Genomic DNA, 24,520 nt, shown 5'->3' with positions numbered 1-24,520 from the left:
AATGCTCTATGGAATTATCAGAACTGACATTCGGAGAACACGAATGTCAGGAATGTTTCACCAACTCTCATGGCCTCGCTACATTTTTACCTGGGGCTGTTATCCACTGCAGACTCGGTTTCTCCCGTCTTCTTTTCTTCCTCTCCTCCCTCCCCTCCTGTTCTCCCCCGTTTCTCCCCTTGTAAGTTGTTGCCCATCTCTTCTTCAGTGAACGAAGTGTCCTCTGTGGCACCGTTGATATGGGGAGACTGGGCAGTGGACTCAGAGGCCACACCCTTTTGTGTCTCCTCACCAGCAGTGGAGCATTTGGGAACAGATTTAGGCTCTCCAGCCGGTTGAGAGGCAGCCTGAGATCCCTCTGTGTTACTGCCTGAGGCTTTAGAGGAGGCATGCTTGGTTTCTGAGGAAAAGGACGAGCTTTTTAACTGCCCGGGGGTGCTAGGAGTCTCTGCGGGGGGCTTTTGAGGTACGGAGGAAGAGCTGTTTGATTTCCGGATGTTCCTTGCATTGGTCCCCCCAGTTTCTGATCCACCGTCTTTGGACGCACGAGAACGAGGGGTGGTGGCGGGGGCGGTTTTTGCCGTGGATCCTGTCTTCTTTGGCTGGGTGGATTTGTCTGAGAAGAAGCCGGAGCAAAAGAGAAAGAGAAAGAGAGAAGAGTAATATTAGACTTTTTTGTCTGTAGGTGTTCCAGTTTCCTCCAACAGGAAAACGTGCAGGTTTTGTAAAAATAACTCAATATCTGCTGGTGTGTATACATATTCTGTGTCTTACATATTTACTTTAAAGTCCAACAATGTGACATTGAGTCCTCTTTTTTCCATTAAAACTGTTTCGGTTGTCTTAAATGTACTGTTCATATAAATGTTATTATTAAAAAAGGAGGAAAAGGGGCTTTGGGGAAATGTTTCTTTTGTCTCAGTTGGCTGGAGGAGTCTGTGTTTCACTGACAGCCGCCTGCAGGCTTGGCTCCGGTGGGGGAACGAGGGAAAAAGTTGTAAAACTTGCGCTGAAACAAACAAATCATGGGCAGAAATATAATCGTTTGGTTTCTACATTTTACTAAAAGGAAAACTTAGAACCGGTGATTTACTGAACAGATATGTATGAAAGAGTAACTTTAATTGCATTAAGTAGGGCTGTGACATAATGGGGACATAATCCATCATTATTGATTACTTAATAAATGCAACCTTTGATGTTTAGGCTATAAAAACATTCACATTGCCATTTGTATGTCCTTGACAAATCCAGTGAATACTGACTGGAGCTCTGTGTTGGTGAAAGCCGAGGAGGAGGGGTGTTTAATTACTAAGAACACTAGTGAAACACATTTTTTCACACGTCTCCAGTCACTAAAAATAAAATGCACAAATGCGTTTTCAGAAAAGACTGCATGAAAAGCACATGTAATATTCTGACTCTAGGCTGCTTAGTTCAAGCATGCTGCAAGTAGCACACACAGAAGCACACACACACACAGGAGACTTATCCTAACCTTAACCATAACTAACACATGCATAACCCAAACCCTAACCCTTAACCTAACAAGTCCCCACAAGTATAGTAATGCTAGGCCACACACACACACACACACACACACACACACACACACACACACACACACACACACACACACACACACACACACACACACACACACACACACACACACACACACACACACAAGGGATAAATGGATGAAGGGTGATGATCATGCCCTAGCATCATGCCATCAATCAAAACCACAGGAGCTTGACAGAGGCCATGTTAAGCTATACTGAACTCAGTCACACTCATGTGCTCTGGCTCACACAAACACACACACTCACAGTGAGGTTGTACAGAGCTGAGAAAAAAAAAAACACATTTTCACTTCTGCTTTCTCAGAAACAGATATCATAAACCCTTACTCACATTTACTCACTTGACCTGAAATACCTTCTGGTTATAAAAGGACAGTTTCAAGAGGCAGGGACGGGGAATTCTATCAATAAGCTTGACTCACTAGTTTCAGACGGCTCTCTTTATTCTATTTAATAGTGTAACAGGCACAGTTTCCATGCAGGGAGGCAAGCAGGCAAGAACACTGACAGGCAAACTAGCTCCAGTCCCAGCTAGCCGAACTTACCAATCACACGACTAGTGGTGTTAGTGCTCCGCGGGTTAGCTTTAGCCTGAGTGGACGTGCCTGTCTTGCCTGCGGTTTTAGTAGTCTTTTTATTCCCCGGAGCACCCTCCCTGTGCTTGGTGATGGCTGCAGTGCTACCCGCAGGTTTGGAAGGAGCCGGCAGAGTGGCGCTTTGCTGTCTTTGTTTTTGCACATCTCGAGGTCTCACCTGCTTTCCCCGGGCGAGGGGTTTAGGGGCGGACCTCTCTGAGCAAATCAGTGGAAACAGGAAGGTTTTGAGAGGTTAAAAAAGGGATTAAAAGCAAGAAAGAAGATGCAGATCGGATTCAGAAATTGTTATTTAGTCAAGCAAAGAAAGAGAATGGAAGATAAGAGGTGATTAGGACAGAGCTGACGATGTTTGATCTGTTAGTCTTGTAGTTTTGCTACAAATGAAGGATGTATCAAGCTTGAAATATGTTAGATAAAATGTACAGATTGACCTTCCCTACCCTTCACCGTGAAGGCATGTGTGTTCTGTTACTATATTAGCAGTGTGTGTTCCCTTTGCCTTTCTGCTTATCGACAAATGGACAAACAAATGGCTCTGAGCTCAATGCTAACAGGGTTGAAATGAGCACAGCGCAACACTTAAGCATCAGACAGAAGCACAGTGGCTGTCTCCTGAGGGAGAGGGAGGCATTAGCAGAGGGCTGCTGCTGGGTTTAGACTGACAATGCCTGCTGCATAATGGGAATATCTATCTGAACACATTAGACTCTGTCAGAGATCCCACAGAGGATTTCATATCAGCCAGAAACATGCTGCCAGCCGGTACAAATGCATTCCCCGAAAGAGGGGGGAAAGACTTCAAAGCAACAAACATCTAAAAAAAAACTGCAACAATTAGTTCTAACTTATAAATATTATATTTGTTGTACTGGACACATTTATACCAATACAGAATATCTCCATATCCTTGAAGTTGAACTTGGAGCCTTTTATGCTTCAGGTGTCAAAGTTCTTCATAGATAGAAGCTGAAGAGAAAGAGCTTCTTTCTTGCTCTTTTCTCATTTGTATTTTGCCCCCGACCATTCTTTCTTTTCTGTGTCCAGGTATAACAAACTTGAAAATATCGATTATCGGGGGCTTTCATATTGTATAATGTATGCTTAGTTCTAAGTGTTATTCCTTGGATAGTTGTTCCGGTATTATAGATAGAATTGGAGGATGAAACCTCAATTCAATGGATAACTAGTACAGAGTTCCTATAGTAAAGTCTCCAAGTAGTCTCATATTACAGGACACATACCAACAGCTGGCGTTTGGCCTCCGTTAGTTACCTGTTTTCTTTTCAGTGCTGGCGGGCCCGGTGGCCTGCTCCTCCAGCGCCGTTTCTGGAGACTCAATGTCAACTTTGACCTCTTCTGATGTCACACTTGATGTGGCATGGCCATTCTGATTTTCACTGCTGATTGGTTCCTCTAGAAAAGGTAAAACATTGTTAACAGTGAAACTGAGATGCTAGAAACAGGGTTTATACACTTTTTCACCAATGATTTTCAATGACTACTCCATGACCTTTACCTCATTTTCCAAGACCAAAACAATGAATCTTTCTCAGCGGTACCACTGAAAATGGTTTATTTTAACATGGAACAGGAAAATAAGGTCTGCATATGAAACATGTTGTGCCTATCTAATAGTAGGCTTACTAGCTTCTACAGGCTAAAGCAACTAAAATCTCTCACCAGCAAAATACCTCGACAGTTAAATGCCATTTTACGTTTCATTACTATACGATACAGTATTTATTATCATTATAGTATTACTATTTCAACGATTAGATAAAATATAAATTATATTTGATGCAACTTTAGTTACATTTCCATGACTTTTCCAGAACTTTGGGAATATATTGTTTTCCATAACTTTTCCAGGGCCTGGAATTAGCATTTTGAATTTCCATGACCTTTCCAGGTTTTTAATGACCGTAAGAACCCTGTAGAAAGCAAGTCCAAACACAGTTTAAGTGGCCACAGGAAACTGTATTCATATTTGACAGCTGAACTTTAAAGTGTGAAGGACAGTGTTCTGTATTGTATAATGATAATACAGCTGAACATTGCACCTTGGATACGCTGCAATAATGAAATGAACAACATGTGAATGAATGATCAGGCAAACCTTGGTCAATAATCAGAACTCCTTTCTTGATGAGCTCTTCCCTCGTTTGTCTGGTGGAGATTTTTCTCTCTAGAACTGAATAAAAGACAAGATCAAAGCCTTTGTTTAGTCTTATAGCTGAAGCAATACATACTACACAGAGTTCTACAAAAGCATTGCACAACATCGACTTTCCTCTTGTGACTGCCACGCCACATCCTCAATGCACGTGACAGCACCACACATTGAGTCACAGGAGGAACCAAACCTGTCACCCTTAAACTGTTTTTATCTAAAACCTCTTGAGAATGGGACCATGAGGAATTAATCGGCCTTGTTGACGACAAGATCTGTTCACAGCGGAGACACAGCGGAGAAACAGAGAGCTGAGAAGTGCAGCTATTAAGATAATATTATTGTGTCATAATAATAATAATAAAAAACGTTATCTATAGAGCACCTTTCAAATCATACTGTACATACTGTTACAAAGTGCGTTACCATACAAATACACAGACAGCAATTAAACAACAGCATTTAAACATGAGAATACAAAGTATAACACAGAAAATAATAAAACAGAGAATAAGAATACAATTAAAATAAGACAAATACAAATCACATAAAAGTAATTCTACAAAAGTGACTTCTTGCAGCCCTGGTCGTTACAATATAAAGGTAGTTATAAAGGTGTGTGTGCATGTAAACGGTCTGCAAAGGCTAACATCCCAAAGTTCCTCATAGGGAGTCCAACACCCGTTTAAACATTAAAGCATAGAGACATGTCACAGCAGAGGGACAACATACTAATATGGACCTAAAAAAGAGCAGCATGTCTTCTTTAAGTGTAAATAATGAAGAAGACATAACCTGGCGGCCATGAAAAATGTGTGTGTTTGCTTTTTGTATTTACTCTTGTCCCTCTTTCTTTCCCAGCCAACACTTCAGGAATAATTAAGTGAGAGCTACTAAGCACATTTTCCTTTTAAAGGCCTTCTGGGAGCAACTGCTCCTGCTCACACTTAATGTTGAGCATAAATCCAAAAATGAGCACCAAAATGTTTAATGGACACTCTCAAACAAACACACAGACACCCTACCTTTGGAAAGATCCTGGAACTTGTCACTTGACTTCTTCTTTCTCCACTTCCAGGGTTTGAAAAGTTGTCCTATTGACGACAGCTTGCCTCGCTGCTGCCGGGATGTAGGGGCATTCTGGGTATTTGTGGCGCTGTCAACCACCACGTCACAGCTGGCCAGGGATGAGGATTTCTCCAACCCATCAACTGCAAGACACACATGCAGGAATGAAAAACATATAACATCCATCATCTGATTTTGATCGTGATACAAACACAACCATGCAGTCCAGTTCTCTATATGCCATTCATGTCTTGTGATGCATGGATTTAAATACGCATGCTATCGTATAAATAAACAAAACATAGTTTGTGCTATTAACAGCTAAGGCTTGGTTTAAATATGTCCAGATTAATTTCCAGCAAACAAAGCCTTCTTTTCACTCGTTCATACTGCATAACACTGACTACACACTCCGGAAACCGCAGGGTAACTCATGACACACTTTATCAGGGTATCTTGATCTTTGCTATTAAGGTACCAATGCGTCTTTTATGTGCTAAATGATTTGCCTTACAGGATTTAAGATGTTTAACAAGATAGGATGCAAAACAAGTTTTTGTTTTACCGAACATTATTCTTGTTGTGAAATGCTGAAAAAATATTTATGCCACTAAAATGTAACAACTGCTCAGTCCGAGAAGAGCCCTCTTTGGTTTAACAAAACTCAATGCTTGCAGAAATGTATTCAATATATTAGTTCTTATTTTTTGACAATGTAGTTTCACATTACTGCATCAATGACTTCTTTCACGGGTTAGGGGGAATATTGTTTCTAACTCTGTCTTTATACAGTACATTTGCCGTGTGTGTGTGTGTGTTTGTTTGTGTGTGTGTGTGTGTCTTGGCTAGATCCCTGTCCTTCCACAACTCCTCCTCTTCCTGTTGATTAGAAGTCCTGTGAACCCTCTGGAATACTGCTGAGAGTGTGTGTGTGTGTGTGTGTGTGTGTGTGTGTGTGTGTGTGTGTGTGTGTGTGTGTGTGTGTGTGTGTGTGTGTGTGTGTGTGTGTGTGTGTGTGTGTGTGTGTGTGTGTGTGTGTGTGTGTGTGTGTGCAGAGGAAAGAGAGGTGGTGTGTGATTCTTCAGATTTAGGCAGAGGGAGGCTTTTTGTTTTTTCAGCTACATAACAGCTGCTGCTGAAACACTCGTGTCCCCTGACTGTAGAAACTCCAGCTGGGATAAAAAGTTTTAAAGTATACAAACATATACCTTTGAGAGCAATTTCTCAAAAAATCTTTCTCCCTCAAAAATGTGTTCCCTAAAAGATTGTCAAGTTACTGTAGCAGCTGAACTGAAGTCTAAACCTGTGGCTGATATGGTCAGTTATCAGTAGATGTGTTTGAGTGTACCGGAAAATTACAACACAAATAATAACTGAAAAACAGAACCACAGATATTGTCTTTTCAAAGCATTGCACAGACATTACTGACAAAGCCACTTGACCACTGACAGTTTGGTCTAAGATGTGGCATGTTGCATGCTAGAAGCTGTTGAAAAAATACTGGAGGTCAGCTATTTTACCCTTGCATGGGTCAATATAGCTTACCTTACACTATTATATATAACTATGGCGATTCATGTGTTAAACATTTCTCCTTTTTGAAATTGGGATTTATAACTGTGCTTATTTTCTTGATGCTTGCAAAAGAAATGTTCCTACCATATGTAATTGACTGGCTCCTTATGTCTGTTATGTTTTTCGTTCACATTCATGTTCCAAGATTATTATTTTTTTCAGAGAGCGAGATGGTGGAAGGCATTTCATTCATGCTTCATTCACAGGCCAGTCTTAACCCTTGCTGTTAAAGCATGTGCGCAGATACACAGAAACAGTGATGTGACTAAATCAGATGTTTGCTGATGATGGGTAAAAGATGTACCAGACCAACAGCTCATGACCCTCTCAATAACGGTGGCTAGAAACATAATACAGTTTGGTTGAAAAGTCAACAGTGCATGTTTTTTCTGAGTTCTATCTAAGAGGCTTATGCAGCAACATAGTCAGCAGAAAAACAGCTGAAACTCACTTAGCAGTTTGGCCGGATGATCCAGATGTTTAACACATTTATAAGGAATTATTAGTTGGGCCACCTTTTGCCAAAAAGGTAAATGAATGATTCCAGTAGAAGTGCAGGAAATAAAATACACAATTTGGAACGTATCGGTATTTGTTCTCACATCTGATGGAGCCTTCGGATCAATAGTAAATACTCTGTTGGTTGGCTCTCAGTAGATTTAGCTGGCCATCTGCTGCTCATTAGACTCCACTGATGGACCTGAGCTGAGAGCGATGATCTGCCTCTGACTGCTGAAGGCCGATCAATGTCCTTTTTCAGGTAAGAGCACCCTGAATATATCACATGTACCCATATGGTTTTAAAGCATTCGGTGGTCTGCAGGAGACGTATGTTATTGAACGTTGTAAAGTGGGGCTGTTATATCAAGAGCAATTAGAGCAGTTGTTAGATAAAGCAATTCTTAGTCAACTCATACGATTTTGTCGACATATAGATCAGGCCTAGTGGATTCAATCCACATTTCTCAGGATTCACAAAAGAGTCATGCACAAGGTCCCCTTTAAATCTTGTGTTTACGGCAAAGGTTCTCAAAAGTTTCTTGGAAATAAGACTTTCAGAGTGGAAGATCATAACATATGATTGATCAACTAGAAATTCTAATCAACAAACACTAAAAACACATCAGTGGACTAATCTACTAAAAAGGAGCAGCCCTAAGCCATGCTAACTGCACAATGTTCATGTTGTCAACGCATTTACTGTGAAATCCTGCATAAAATAACAAACAAACAAAACAACAGGGCAATTAAAAGCACAAAAACCAGACATTGAAAAGTGCAGTGCAGAGCCCAGTAAATGCTCTCCCCTGACACCAATTTAATTCGCTCTCTTGCACACACACACAGTCATTTCCTGTTCCTGTGTTGATATCAAATCGCAACAATAGGAACATTTCAGCAGCTGCTTCGTGCCGCTAATGATGGGAAAATCAGTAACAGAGATTATCATCACCATTACGGTAACACTTCTAGTGGGAACCAAATAGGGGCAAAATAACAATTATCATGGACTTAAGACTTTAAATCAAATAGGAAGGGGAGAGAGATGGAGATAGTGAAAGTAAACAGACAGTCTTTTTATAGGCAGAAAATCCTCTCTATCAACAGACATTGGCCTCATTGCTTTTATTATTAGTAATTATAAGTATTTTAAGCAAAAACGACAGATGACATGTTTGATTGCCTTTGCGGTTTACAAAAAGGCCCAAATGTATCCTACTGGAATAAATGGATAGGGAAGATGTGTGACTGACACGTGTCATGTGTTACAGGAAGTGGATATTTTCTTAAGCCTACATTCCCAGGAAACTGGATACATTGGCCGAGAGAAAACATTTACTAAATATAAAATAAGTAGGTCCCATTTTGTGTGGTAACAAGTTTTTAGCTTTTAGGTTCATTTTTCAGACACATTTAAATATATTTAATAAGCAATGGACATCAGAATCACAATATTTAAATACATTTTACTTTTAAAAACTGCATTAGCCACTATCAGTACACAGATCGCTTTATAAAGAATACAATAGACTCTAGAGCTTAACCTCAAAGCCTCAGGAAGACAAACTTGAACATTACAGTTTCACCACAGTAAGTCAAATTAAAATTAAACATACTGTAAACCTCAGCGAAGAGGCTGGCAACAAGACAAGATGAAATAAGAGCTTCAGTTTATTGATCAGCTGAATAATACAATATTTTGTATATGCTTCAGCAAGTCAATTACCAGTATTAAAAAAAAGAACTGCAAACATCTGCAGTGTTACTACAATCCTGCATTCCAGACAGATCTGTTCAAGAGAAGCAATATAATACTGACTACAGCTTCTTTTAATCAAAGAAATGCAGCTTCAGTCTACCTCAGTTACTTAGGGACTTTATTACAAAATAAAACAGCTGACTCGACTCCACGACTCCACACTTTTTTTCACAGAGGCGTTTCATTTTTGTAACAGATGACTCGCGATGTCATGCTAGAAGGGTGAGTCAGGATTTGGACAAATCACAGCTGTGGAAATGCGTGGGATAATCAGGAACTCAACTTGAGGCACGACAGACAACTCAATGAAGAAGTCCCACACAGGATGTATTAAGTTAACTTTTAAGCTACATTAATGTAGAAGAACAGAAGTAATGTTAGGGTTGAAGTGCATATATATTTTGGCAAATCCTGTCTGTTTTGTTAGACGTTATAGCAGGAACATGTGTGGAGGAGGAGGGGAAAGGGAGAGGCTTCCTTCCTTCACTACAAGTCACCGGGGAGGGAAGAACCAGACGTCACCAACAGAGGAAGAGGGATGGAAGGGGGAGAAAAAAAACAGGCAAAAAGAGACAAAAAAAGAGGAGAAGAAGGTGAGAGGTGGAAACAGAGGTGGGGCAAAACAAATGTGGGAAAGAAAGCAGAAACTAGGAAGGAAAAAAAGGCAAAAAGAGGTGTTGGACGAGAGCAGAGGGAGGGGGGGCGCTGGGCTTTACTGAAGTTTAAACACTTTGGTCATTTCTTCCAACTCTTTCTCCAACAGGCCAGAGAAGCACAGTACTGTTAAACTCATGATACTCACAGGACCTACTGTAGCAGCTTGAATTAGGCTTAAGTAACAGACCATAAAGTAACCGAACAGGAAACTGAAGCTTTATAGTGTTTAATCGCAGCGTCATAAGTCATTAACGTTAGGAGGATATCCGTTTTCTATGTTGATGATCTTCCAATACGACTATGGCAGAATCCCTTCTCCTCTCCTGCTATGAGTAGCAATTAAATCACAACACAGCCTCATAATGTAACCCATAATGCAGCCATGCAACTGCATATAGTTCCTAATTGCAGCCTCAGGTTCCTATGCATGTTGGTTTAAGTGAGCTACAAAACAGTCTGCGATTTACTCTAAATGCTGACAGCGTCATAAACAATGTTCAGTGTTGTTTTCATCCGGAGTCCTTCGTCCCTTCCTGTGTCTCTCTGCCTTAAAGCATTCCCATCAAAAATGTTAACAAATGTGAAATGCGCACTTTTATTGCTCATTGACAGACAAAGGACTACAGATTGCCAAAAAATGAGTTGCAAGTGTGGAGGTTTTCACACTCTCATGTGCTACTGTTGTGTTTTATATGTTTAGGCTTCATAAGCTTCATGATTCATCCACAGGTTTTTTTATTCTAATACTTCAGTTACAGACTGGAGTAATGTTGTAGCCATAATCCAAACAGGTTGGCTTTTCTTAAAGAATTTCGGCAATTTCTGATTGATGTTGTCTTAGATGTATACATTAGTACATACAGTTCTTTATCCTGCAAACATCAACAGGGCATACTATTGCTCAAGCGCTTTGATCACATGACAGAATCTCCCTCTGCAGACTGAGAGACAGATATGACAACAGATTAACTCCATTTGCTGGGGAACGCTATGTTATATGATCAAAAGCTGTAAAACAGCGATGAAGCGGACCATGTGGGGATTTTTCAGTAAGCAACATAATCATTTGAATCAGGAGAATAATGATCAGGTCTCCATCCAACTGAACACATTTTCTATTCACACTATAGCGCTCCCTCCCACCATCATCATAACACCAAATGAGGAAAAATCTTTTGAAAGCACCGGGTTCATGCCAATGAAACTTGGACAATCGATAACAAGGAGTATTGGATAACACTTTGATGTGTTGTTCTCTAAATATTAAACTAATTAGACACTGACTGATGAACTGTTCATCTAAAGCAGAGGTTCATATTAATGTGGTGTGTACTGAGCTGTTTTATATTTCGACTTTAATGTTTAAAACATGAAATAATGACAGAAATAGAGATAATACAACTATAACAAGTAGAACTGAAACACTAGGATGCTTTTACTTGACAATTAAAGGTTCAAGTGATATCATTGGGGATTTTTGGTGGGAAAAAAACAAGACATTTTGAAGACATGTCCATGTGTTTGCTCAAATTGATGTGGTCTTTTGTCACTATTTTCTGACATTCTATTGGAAAAACCTCAAATCAATTAATTGAAAAGATAGTCAGCAGAATAAACAATGAGGTACAAACTTGTTGGAGCCCTTATATGTAGATCCATCCGTTCAATTATAAAAATATGATGCATTCCTGTTTCATATCATAGTTGTAAAACTAAGTACTTTCTTTAAGTGTTGGTTAGAAAAATAAATATTACAATAAGTACTCGTTGCAGTCCTACATATAGCTACAGTGCCTTTACACGATGACAACATAAAAATGATGAGTGTGTAACTTAAACTATAAGAGATGACCTTTGCTACAGAGTATTTACAGAGATAAGTAGTGTTGATTGTAACGTGATGTTGTGTTGGTCAACAGGGTCCTGACTTTGAATTAAATGCAAGTCCACCCAGATTGCATTGAGTGAGACAGGCTTCAGATAGCTCTCTTGTCAATGTCTGGTCTCTAGTAGGAAAACAAACTAAGCTGTTCATTTGGAAACTGGTTGCTAAATACATAAACGCACATAAACTAAACAGTGCACTTCATTACACAGCAGAAACTAATTGATTACACAACGCAGAGGTAGCCTGCTTTAACAGTGAGTATTTCAGCAGTTTTACAACAGTTGGATAACACAACAAGCGATACATTTAGAAAGAGAGATAATAATGATGCAAGAGCGTATTAATTCATTTACAACACCACTAGTAGCCAGTGATGGAAAGTAACTAAGTGCATTTACTCAAGGACTGTACTTAAACACACATTTGTATTTTATACTACTACATTTTGGAAACAAATGTCGTAATTTTTTGTTTTCTATGTATTTTCCAGATTTATTTAGTTATTCCATATTTTGACAAACTGCTTTAAAAGTAGGATTATTTGATATGGATTACACCCTCCAACATCATATTTATGTAACTAAAAGTTACATTATCCTCATCGTACTTAAATACTTTTACTCAAGTACCACTCTTGATGCAGTACTTTTTCTTGAAATTGACTTTGACTACAGTGTGGTATTAGTACTTTATTAGTACTTCAACTCAAGTAAAGAATATGAATACTTTTCCCACCACTGCTACCAGCTAACCAACAATTAGCATGAACCCATAACGCGCTTTGTTTGAGTTGAGCTGTGAGGAAGTTTCCATGAAATAAGCGTCACATACGTTAAAAGAGGAAAGCAGAAATGAGCAGACATCCTGACATACAAATAGCGGAATGTGTGTACGTGCCTCCCTCTTGTCTCTCACACTCACACACACACACACACACACACAACACTCACCGCTCGCAGGCTGAGACACCGCTAACACAGCAGTCTGACCCATATTCAGACTCTCCGGGTCGGACCGAGCCCCTGCAGAAAGTACACCCGAGTTCACGGCCTCCTATCGCCGCTTAAATCCCCTTCGCAGCTGCCGAGTGAGGAGTGCATTTCAGAAAAGTTTGAGACCGTGATGGCTGAGTGGCTGGAAACTTTGGTTCCCTGACTGACTGAGTCGCTACTACGTCGTTACTTCCCCTCCCTCCTCCTCCGCCTCCTCCTCATGTGAGCAGTTGAATAATGCCTCTCATTCCTCGCTGCAGATTAGAGGCGCTGCTGGGGTCAAAGCCAGGGTGAGGAGGTCTGACACCTTCAGTTCAGCCACTAGTTTATACACTTACCGCATGCACGGTGAGGGAGGTATTAAGATATTGAAGCCTGCTTAACTACCAATTAGATTTATTTGTTTTATTTGTTTTATGTCCTATAATTATATATTCATGTTGCATTGTTGGAGGAGCCTGTGACTTAAGTTTTTCATTGTCATATATACACTGTAGCTACTGTGCACATGACAATAAAGCCTCAAATCAATACACCAATATATAAAGGTTGGCTACTACTCCACTTGTAAGTAAAAGCCCACAACATTTACTCAAGTGTTGCCTACAAAGTAGCCTACAATTGCAAAAGCACAGTACTTTCCCTTTCCCTCTACTTCCTGTATTTCTAGTAACATAATACTTCTTCTATTCTTTTAATAGAGAATTGGGTAGCCTATAGTTGTTTACTTCATTTATTTGAAAAATGTAGGCCTGATCTACATGCGTTTTGCTTTCATTATATATTATTTTGTTTCTTTTGCTGTCTTTAAGGTGTCTAATTGTCTTACAGTAGGGCTATGGTTTCAAAACATGTCGCAAACGGACTGCAATTGAATAGCCAACTGGCTTACACTGGCACATTTACAAAAATGTCAATTAATGTGTGTTGTCCTTTTCAATAAACAAAGGTAAATTACGTATTGATTGCACAATGAAACAGCTAATAATGACTCAATAAGCTTTAAGATTGGTGCCCTAAGCATCACTTTCTATTCAACTCTGACTGCCAATAAGTACAATCTCTCGGCTCAATTTAAGACACAAAGGAAAAATCTCAATTGTGAAACTAGAACAGGAAGAGTAAAGCACTTTTCATTTCCAGGTAGCTATCGGTAAAGCTATCCACAGTTACCCTTTTGAAATCCCCTGCATCGGAAATGGCTAACGGTGAAAAAAACACTGTAAATGTAGATCAAAAAGCAGTGTGTCCTGTGTTTTTGGTAGTTGCTAGGCTCTGAGAAAAACAAAAAGTGATCAGGTTTTCGTTGCTACAATGGCCCCAACAGTAATACCACTTGAAAACCCTAGGGGGGAGTTTAAAAGTAGTCTATATCGACTTAGACATCATATTAAAAGAAATGAGCTCATACAATACAACCAATTGGCTTGAGACTATATTGTCTGTTTGGGGCCTTTCCCCTCTTAAATTCTCAGATGGTTTCATTCAAATAACTGTTAGAGAACCAAAGGGGTACATTTACCAAGTCTTAAGCAACAACAACACAAAAACAAAAAATATGGAGTGGACTGACCGCTGCGTGGGAAACCACTGGACTACATTTCCAAACTGCGGCCTATATACACTATCTGAAACTCAAAATGCTGCCTGCGAAAAATCTTATATTGTTATAATAAATAACTGTTAAAAAGATAAACAAAGAGGAACTTCATGAGTTTTGGTGTTAGTGTCATTCCGTCTACCTATAGGTAATACTACCTCGGTCACTGGGAACATTTAAGAGCAGAACAAGTAGTTTTACTTATTTCTTATAGTTTTATAACAGCAAAACAGTATTTGTGAGTGTTCAGTTTTCACACTGTACAGCCTGTGGTGCAGACTTGCAAAGGATATTACACAGAGATCCACAAATAGACTCACTCCTTGTCCGTTGAAACAGAAAGAGATAAGAGGGATGGAGGTATGATAGCTGTCAGAGTAAAAGCTATGATGTAATGCTGATTCAATCCTTTGTTTTCTTCAATTAAGCGTTTGTTGTATGACATTTTAGTACAAGGTACAGAGGCCAGAGGGATGAAATGAAATTGCACAGTCTAAAAATGATATTTAGTTTGAAATAATGTTCTTATATTTAACATGTAATCCCTATTTAAATATGACTTTATATATATGACTTTCTGTTTCTGTTACATCCTGTCCCAAATACGTTTGTGTCTTATGTAAGACGAATATGCTTGGTTTAATGTTAGACATCTTACAACTTCTTCTGGCAAACCAACCTACCCAAGATAGTGTGTGAGTGTGTGTGTGTGTGTGTGTGTGTGTGTGTGTGTGTGTGTGTGTGTGTGTGTGTGTGTGTGTGTGTGTGTGTGTGTGTGTGTGTGTGTGTGTGTGTGTGTGTGTGTGTGTGTGTGTGTGTGTGTGTGTGTGTGTGTGTNNNNCAATCTCCATTTAGACAACACACATTTTAAAAGGTTTTCCGCCTGCCGTCTGTCTGCAGACTTGTCAAAGCATTAATTCTATGGTTTTACTAACCGGTATCAGTATGTTGTTACTTCGGCATAATTTTTAAACGTGTATTACAATTAAATCACGGTCAAATATGTTCATCTTGTTGTAGTTGTAGCCCCCTTGCCAGCGATTCTCTCTCTAGTTTAACATACTCAGCCCGACTCAGCCTGGTTGTTCCTGGCCCTAGAACCACGATTTTATGGGGCCAGAAAAGCTGTGAATTAGGACCCGCTAGCCGGTACTAGGCCAAGTGGAAACGCAACCAAAAGCGAGCTCCGCGCTGCAGTGGAAACGCGCCATTAGTGTCAGTGAGGACTCGAGCAGCGGCGTTCTGAATTAGCTGCAGCTTTCTAATATATGTTTTAGTGAGACCTGTGAAGACACCATTGCAGTAGTCCAGTCTACTGAAGATAAAAGCATGGACAAGTTTTTCCAAATCCTGCTTGACATTAGTCTTTTAATCCTAGATATGTTCTTTAGGTGATAGTAGGCTGATTTAGTAACTGTTTTAATGTGACTGTTGAAACTCAGGTCAGAGTCCATGACTACACCTAGATTTCTGGCTTTATCTGTTGTTTTGAACATTGCAGACTGAAGCTCAGCGCTAACTTTTATACGTTCTGCCTTGGCTCCAAAAACCATTACCTCAGTTTTATCTTTGTTTAATTGGAGAAAGTTCTGACACATCCAGTCATTGATTTGTTCAATGCACTTACTCAGCGTTTGAATTGGAGCATAGTCTCCTCGTGAAATACTTATGTAAATGTGGGTGTCATTCGCATAGCTATGGTAACTTATTTTGTTGTTTTTCATTATCTGAGCCAGTGGTAGCATGAAGATGTTAAAGAGAAGAGGCCCCAAGATGGAGCCTTGAGGAACCCCACATGTCATATTTGTCAACTTAGATGTGTATATTAGGTTTTATAACTCTGCGTCCTCTTTTCACCCTCTGTCTGAAACTAGAGCCCAGTCTGCTCTGATTGGTGAGCTGGCCGGCTCTGTTGTGATTGGTCAACCGCTTTCTTAGCCTGTAGAGTACGATGTGGATGTTGGAGTGTTTAGCCAATAGAAGCGCAAGTGTACCTAATAATATAATCTAAACATATCTTCAGTGATGTCATTATGCCACGTACATTAAAAAGAGTGAAATGGGCGGGGAGTTGGGAGAGAAAGTCCTTTGCAGTCTATTTACATGCTCCAAAACCTATACCACTATACAGTACTGTGAAAAACGAACAAAACCAAATGCCCCCTGACCAAATATGTCAAACACTGTGGCTTGGCACGGGTCAGTCTGTCCTGATAAGAACATGTAGCATGGCTTGGTACAGCCTATCTAGCATTATGAGGAAGTAGCAGTACAATCGCATGAAATACTATCAGTAAAAAAGGGCAAGGTCATTAAGAGTACTGATACATAAAAAAACTGCTTAAATACACCTGCCATTATGAATTGATCAAACAAAACAGTAAATGGCAATGCATACATGCTACATTTGATCTAAATCACAATATGGTTATATAAACAATATAATATGGTTTATATTTGTAAGAGGAGAAAATACTTCAGCCCTACAGTAGATTATGGATTGAGATTACCATGGTTGAGCCGGAGTCTCTGTTACTGCAGAGCAAAGTTTCCTAACCTTGTCAAATATCATTGCAGAGTAAATATGTCAGAATTGTGCACATTCAGACAGTGTGTTTAATATTATGCGTCGCTGACCAAACCACTGTTCAACTGGCTTTGCAATTTAAGTGTCAAACTGTTTTGAAATTAGGCTGTATGTACTCTAATCCATTCCTTATAGGGGTCTTTAAAATGTCAAGTCGAGCTGATCAACACTGAATTTAAATCTCAGAGCAGATCACAGGATCAAATAAATGGTAGAAATTAGCCCTCATGCACACATCTTCAGTATACAAGCAAGCCTTATAGAAGTCAAGGCAAGGACGCACACAATCTCCCATTCCCCCACAGGTCTAGACACCTATGCATCTAAAAACAAACTCTTTCTGAGCGGCAGCTGGGATGTGCCGTCTGCAGCGCTGCAGTGGAAACTGTTCAGGTTAATCGGCTTGGTGACATTTGACATCTGTGACTCACAGACGTGGGAGTGTGTGCGTGGAGGAGAGCTTTCACTAACTCATTGAGAACACACACACACATCCTCAAGTTTATCCTTAATTGTGGGCAAAATATGAATGAAGGAAAGGAAAAGCCCTTATTGAGATGAGGAATGCAACTATTTCACTAGTTAATGAAAAGTGCACTTGTATGTCTTTTAACAAAAATATTACTGTTTCTCTAAATTTCAAAACATATGAGAATTTCACTCAACTGGGTAAAATAATCTGTCATCTCTGTGTATTCCTTTCCCACAATTATCCTTTATCTGTTGAAGCATTTGTACAAAACCGTTGCGGTCCTTGGCCAGACATCAACAAATTGAACGTACATTTGCAACAAACTTTATAACTTCACAGGTTTTGAACTTGCAAAACTAAGGCTTTGTGAACAAAAAGCAGCAGGGAAACCTTGTGTTTGCAGTATAAAGGCAGTGATATGACAAACCGATGTTTGTATGAGAACACTGTAAGCAAATGCCGTAAACTGATCATCTCATGTGACTTCCTCACAACAGACAAAAGGTCAAAAGGTGTTTTGGAAACATCCCTCCATCAGGTAGTGAACATAAGACGCTACTCACAGAAGTACTTGAGCGTCTCTTCTATCTGCTCGTGTGTGAGTCCCAGAGCCACGATTGGTGTCAGCAGAGGGGTATGCAGCCAGTCGTCATGGTCGTATCCGAACACCGTGTCCGCTCGCAGGGTGTAGCTGGGCTGACCCTCAGACAGGAGGCTCACTATCTCCAACTCGGGCAGGTCGGAACAAAGGTCTGTGTAATATGGATAACGTTTGTGAGTGTATGGGTTTATATGAGGATAGAGAAACAAACAGAGAAAAAGGGCATTAACAACATGTCCCAACAAATAGTGACCCACAATGAAACGCTGCCCTCTACTGATAGGTCTATGAACCTACCTTTCTTATAACTTTACAATAAAATGAACTCTTGTGCTTGGTATTTGCAAAATGCTCATAAATTAAAATTCTTAATTAAGGGTTTAAGAGTTTTTGCAAAAACATAAATACAATAGGAGTGTCTTCTCATTTATGTTCACATATTTCTTTCAGGCATTCAGTCAATTGTACCAAACAATGTGAGCAATTATTTTGAACGTCGAAGAAAAATAAATCATAAAATCCTAGGACTTTTGCATAATTAAATTAAGATGTTTAAATACCTAACAGGCCTTTTTTAAAGATAAATTACCTTAATACACCTTGGAATCTTGATTACATTTTTAAAAAATATATATATATTTATATATATATAAATGAAAGATATTTTTCCTCTGTGACTCACCTGTTAAAGTTGAGACATCGTGGCAGGCTGGTTGTCCCAGGTCCCAGAGGCTCTCAGATGTTTCAATATGAAGAGGCCGGGGGTCCGTCCTGAGGGCCCCAAGCGCCTCCCCCTGCCCCTCATGGAGGGAGAACGCTGACTGGGAGTCCAGGTGGGCCTGTGGGGGCCAGGAGGGAGGAGAAAGAGGAGAAGGAAGAGGAGAGGAGGGAGGGGAGGCAGGGTGGGACAGCTTGAGACGGGGCTGGAGGGTTCAGGCTGAAGGCTGACCCAGAGCTGGGTGTCCCGCTGTGGGACTGAGGCCCCCTGCTGGCTCAGGGAGAGGACACAGGCCTCCAGGGCATCAGGCTCTAATTGGCTGAGAAGGTAACTAGAGAGGAGAATGCAAAGAGGAGGAGAGGGGAGAAAAGAGTCATTAGGATGTTGGAACTGTTCATTGTTATGTTCATTATATTGCTGTATATAAAGAGCAAGTTGAGTGACATATTTTAGTTCGTTTTGGTAGTTATTTATGGTTTTGGTTTTTGCAGAGAGGTGGAGGCGTGTGGTGCAGTGGTTAGAGCGTTGGTGTTGGGAGCACAGGTTCAAACCCCACTGCAGTCAGCATTTCGTTGTGTCCCTGCCTGGGCAACACACTTCACCCCAAATCTATGTAAGTCGCTTTGGATAAAAGCGTCTAACAAGTGACATGTAATGTAATGGGGAAGAGTGATTCGACACTGGAAAAGTTATTTTTCTTTACCAGGAAAAGAGATATAAAAGCCGGTGTTCTTTGTATTTTGTAGTTTATAGAAAATAATAAATAAATTCTCGCCTAGACAATGGACATTTTCCTGTGTAAGATTTGCTTCCTGGTGCTTTAGCGGCTCTTTGATTTTGGGTTTGTTTTCAGTTTTATAAACAAATAGCCACCACAAGAATGTTTAAAGGGTGTTTAAAGGATCTAGGTGACAAAAAATGTATTGAATATAGCAATGCAGGTGATTATGATAAGTATGTATTGAAGATTGCAATCTTATACAGTTCTGCATACAAAGCCTGCAATATGGTGTGACCACAGTTTTGTTTTCAGTCTCTCCATTTCTCAAGCAACACGAGTGAACAACTTTAACTAGACGTTGCTTGACTTTTGCTTTTTAGGAATACATTGAACGTTTTTGTTTTACCATTCAATAGGCCCACAATTGGTCAAAAATGCCAGCATACAACATCTCTCAAACTAGTAACTGCAGACTCGTTTTTTTAACACAGAAACTGAAACTTGTAAAACAACTCTCCATATGAGAAGTAGTTAATGGGGTTAATTGTCTTTCCAACGGTCTCACAAATAAAACAATTAAAAACTACAAAAGGGTTAAGAGTAATACTAAAATAGAAAATATGTTGAAACATTTGGTGAAGCCCTACTTTAAGAAAAATGTTTTGTGATGAAACTGTATCAAAGAAGATGTTATATTATTATTAATAAAACCAGCAACTCCATTAGTGCCAGTTTCTAATATCTCTTATCGTGCAAGTAACTGAGACCCATTTATTTTTCAACAGATCTGAAGTCTGCCAGCATCAAACCTTTTGTCTGATCAGAAAGCCTTTCAGTAGAAGCACAACAGAGCCAGCCTCCTCACTGTGTTGTAGGGTCACACGGATAGAGTAACCTCCGTCTGAAGCGACACACAGATCAGATTTCAGATCACACACACACACACACACACACACACACACACACACACACACACACACACACACACACACACACACACACACACACACACACACACACACACACACACACACACACACACACCTGTTAACACCAGCAGCTCCAGCTGCGAAAAGTTAATGCATTCAGTCTGCACTGATCTAGGTCGATATCATCTCTGACAGTATGCACCATACAGCAGTGATTCTCACCGTGAGGACTGGGTTTTCAGATTCACTCATTTAAAATACCACTCTATAAAAAGTCTTACAAATGTCACATAAAAACAAACATTTTAAATACATAAGTTATAGATAACATTCCAATTAAAAAATATATATACCTCTTAGAATCTAAGCATATCTTCATCTATTATCATTTAATTATGTCTTGTGTTTTTATACAGTGTACCTTTGTTTCTCTCACTAAGACTGTAGAAGTGTAAAAAATAGGGAATAAAATAAGAGGGTCACATCAGAATACTCTGTCTTGTTAGGGGTCTTTATACCTGAAAACAATTGAGAACCTCTTTTATTCAATAACATACATCTTTGGAAAAGAAGACTCGATTTTAATATTTACGTTCTTTGCGCAATCACTTGACAGTATTTAAGGTCCACCTTGAAAAAACTAATACACCCAATCTATATCAGCAGGGCTAAATTAAATAACAGAGACACCTCTCTGTTTTGTGTAATACAATTCAACAACAATCATAACCTGCGTGAAGAGAGGATTTATTACAGGGCTAGGTGTGCATAGTAAACTGGCATCTAAATGTATGTAGTTACTCGTAAACTAATTTAACTCTTGTTTATAGAATATCTGCCATCCCTGCCCCATATTTTCATAGTATAAAGGCAACCATAAATATGGTTTTACAATAATACACTACAAGCATAACTAAATAATGTTGTGTGTATGGAAGTGATGAAGTCAAAACTCGCAGAATTTATTTTGTAGGTGGTCTTTTTTTTTTTTTTATCCGATTTATTTCGAATGTGTAAAACAATAATACAAACATTTAACATGAGAATTATTATACAATACAAAAAATAGGCAGTGTCAAATTGATATACAAAAATATTACTACTAGGGGTGGGAAGAAGTTTACACTTATTTAATCCCACCCCTTCTCCCAAAAACTAAATTATTAACGTATACATATGTATAGTATTGTTTTTATAATGATAATAATAATAATAATAGTAGTGTTGTTTGTATTTAATTATTTTTTGAAGAATGTTCTTGTGTGTTTTGACATTATTGTTAATATTTGTAAGAAACATTTATTTTCATTATCAAAAACAATATACAAAGCTATGGTAATGATAAAGATTTGCCACGTACTGAATCTTACTGATCTTTTATATATAAAAAAGGTTCTCATACAGTTTAAAAAGCTGCTTATTAATGACACAATACTGTACTTAAATTCAAGTCTGAGGGTGGCTTCATGCTTTAGCCAGGCGGGTAACAAAAGGACACTTGATACGTCGACCCGGTTATTGCAGTCAATAAAACATGCAGCCACAGGGCAAAGGGTTAGGCCAAATTAAAGGGACAGCGAGCAGCCTGGCATGTGTAGAGCAGAGAGACACACACACACACACACACACACACACACACACACACACACACACACACACACACACACACACACACACACACACACACACAGATAAAGACTGCAGCTGTGGACCCTTTTAGATTACACTTGAATTAAAGTAACCCCCCGCCACAGCAGTATCACTATCACCAGCCGCTTTATATTCCCTTCACCCTTGTTGGTGTACTCCCCTCCTCTGCTTCCCACAGCACAGTCCATCCAATCAGCTGAGTGATTTGGTTGGTGGCCAACACCCCACCCCCCCTTCAATCCTCTCTCTCTCTTATCGATGTCAAGAGGAGACGCAGCACCTGCACACACTCCAGCTTTGAGATTCCCCCCCATCAGAGCAAACCATTTAGAAGTTTGTGTTATGGCTGGGTTACTTAAAGAAAATCATATCGCAACACCAATATCTGATCTAATACCTTAATGTGATATAGTCACTACATTGTAGGGTTGGCAATTTATTCTTTAATAAAAATATATGCACAAAAAATAGTCTCATATAAAGATACATATCTAACATTGATATATTGCTCCGCCATAGTTAGTGTATCTTCACTAGAGTAATTCTAACATTGATATATTGCTCAGCGCTAGTATATCTACAGTATGTGTTATGAGGAGAGTTAAAGTTCTTGTTTACACACAACAGACCTGTGTGCATGGGAATATTTTTTAAAAGTCCTAAATTCACATCCACACAAAACAAAAGCTGTGTACTCATGTGGAGAAGGAAAACATGCATGTCGTCCAGGCTCTTCACATTAACATTAACCCTCCGTCAGTTCCAATTTAGCAGTGAGTGAAACACACTGTTGGTTTGTTAGCCACGCAGCAGAGCGAGACCCTGTCAGACTCTTAGGTCTGACACCAGGGGACACGGTTATTAGCCCCCCTTTGCCAGAGGAATACAAAAAAAAACTGTCAGCTGTAGCATCATTCATATCGAACACAGTGGAGCTGCTGAGAAGGTTAGCGCACCAACCTGTGTCCAGAAAAAGCAACCAAAACCAACTTAAAATAATACCAGGGGGTTCAGTGTGCTGTAAACAGATTCAATGTGACATTAATATAATAAAATCCAGTGAACAAATGCAACAAAGGCCATAGTTTTTGCTTCTTTTCCAAAATGTATAGTGTGTTTCTGCTTTTGACCTTGAATCCAGGGAGTTTAAAGGGCTCTACGTTGGTACTCTGCAAACAATGCCCTTCCAGGAGGGTGTGTACGTGAGCAGAGGCACACAGGAGGGAACGAGAGCCGGCAGGAGGGGGGAGGAAGGGAGGGAGGACAGCTACACAGAGGGGGCTGAACGAGGGGCTCATTTGAGACAGGGGTGCAAGGGAGAGTACACAGATCAAAGAGCCTTCTGGCTAGTGCAGCAGGTGACTGTCTTATGATCTTTTCTGTAGCTAGGAGAACTTAATGTCAGAAACTGATTAGCAAATGCTTCTTAAAGTCAATACATTTCAAATAAGCTGGCATTTGTCCTTAACTGCCATTACATTTAAAGTTATAGAGACAAACATAAGTATTTTTTATTTTATTTTTAAAAAGGTATTTACTTCAGCTTTGATCCAAAAAGCTGAAACCAATTATTTTTCATGGAGGTAACTTTAATGACTTCTTCATTATGAATATCTGGCAGGCAGGATGCCCTTGGTTCTTTCTCGTTCATGTGACCAAGCTTCAAATGACGAGTCCCTGAATCTAATGACGACAGGAGAACTTCTGCATGATGCAAAATAATATATATGTGGGTTGAAGGGGAACGAGAAGTAAACTCAAATCCATTTTCTTTCAAAGAGCAGACTGTAAGTGCTTGCTTTTAGAAATTACAGGGTGGTCTACATTCTTCGAGGGTAATATAACATGAGATTTAAAGACTGAAAAATAGACTGACTTTCTTTTTCTTCTTGATATATAAAAAAAAAAAACATAGGTAACATTAGCAATAACATTAACTAGAGCCTTGGCTCCGAGGGCTTCAACGTGCAAATAAACTCACCTGCTTTCATGCCACTACATCGGACTATAAGACACAAAGTCTGGATAATTGCAGCAATTTAATTATCAAATGATGTAATTAAAGAGTTTTAGAGTCTTTGGTTAGAACAGGGGTCTGCAATCTTTTTGACCAAAAGAGCCATTTTGCTCCTTTTTCCCAAAACATTTTTTGTCTGGAGCCGCAAAACATATTTCATAGCTTGATAGCTAATAAAGTTGTATTTATTGTTATATCAGACAAAAACTACAGTTTTTTTTGCATTTATTAGGCTATTTATTACATTATATAAAACTGTTAACCTCTAANGTGTGTGTGTGTGTGTGTGTGTGTGTGTGTGTGTGTGTGTGTGTGTGTGTGTGTGTGTGTGAGAGTGTGAGAGAGATTCCTGTTATCTGTCACCACTGTCCAAAAAGTCAGTTGATGCCTTTCAAAAACCAGCCAGCCAGAATTTGGCAGTCGGACAGCAGT

At 39.5% G+C, this 24,520-nt stretch overlaps 1 protein-coding gene and 1 long non-coding RNA gene across 8 annotated transcripts in view; both read right to left on the bottom strand.

The window, feature by feature from the left end:
* phactr2 (phosphatase and actin regulator 2) overlaps window positions 1-24,520 on the bottom strand; it is a 75,156-nt gene that overhangs the window by 11,429 nt on the left and 39,207 nt on the right. For 5 of the 7 annotated variants that reach the window (XR_798462.1, XM_010772406.1, XM_010772405.1 and 2 more), the window contains exons 2-6: window positions 5,378-5,563; window positions 4,299-4,373; window positions 3,455-3,595; window positions 2,132-2,377; window positions 91-616 (exon numbers count right to left, since the gene is read on the bottom strand). Coding sequence is in view for 6 of the 7 variants with exons in the window: in XM_010772406.1 (XP_010770708.1) it covers window positions 91-616; window positions 2,132-2,377; window positions 3,455-3,595; window positions 4,299-4,373; window positions 5,378-5,563 (1,174 nt within the window). In the remaining variant the exon portion in view is untranslated. Of the gene's footprint in view, window positions 1-90; window positions 617-2,131; window positions 2,378-3,454; window positions 3,596-4,298; window positions 4,374-5,377; window positions 5,564-12,751; window positions 12,980-24,520 lie in introns of those variants that run through there. The other 2 variants (XM_010772402.1, XM_010772404.1) reach the window with 2 other exon arrangements.
* LOC104946547 (uncharacterized) lies at window positions 18,022-20,469 on the bottom strand. Its single transcript, XR_798463.1, has 3 exons — window positions 20,302-20,469; window positions 18,736-19,102; window positions 18,022-18,204 (listed from the first exon to the last, which is right to left on the bottom strand). It is a non-coding gene; the product is annotated as an uncharacterized lncRNA (long non-coding RNA).

Source organism: Notothenia coriiceps, unplaced genomic scaffold (genome assembly GCF_000735185.1).
Source record: "Notothenia coriiceps isolate Sejong01 unplaced genomic scaffold, NC01 NC01_scaffold00011183, whole genome shotgun sequence".
Lineage (NCBI taxonomy): Eukaryota > Metazoa > Chordata > Actinopteri > Perciformes > Nototheniidae > Notothenia > Notothenia coriiceps.
Note: the sequence above shows the minus strand (reverse complement) of the source record. Positions and strands in the feature narration are given on the sequence as shown.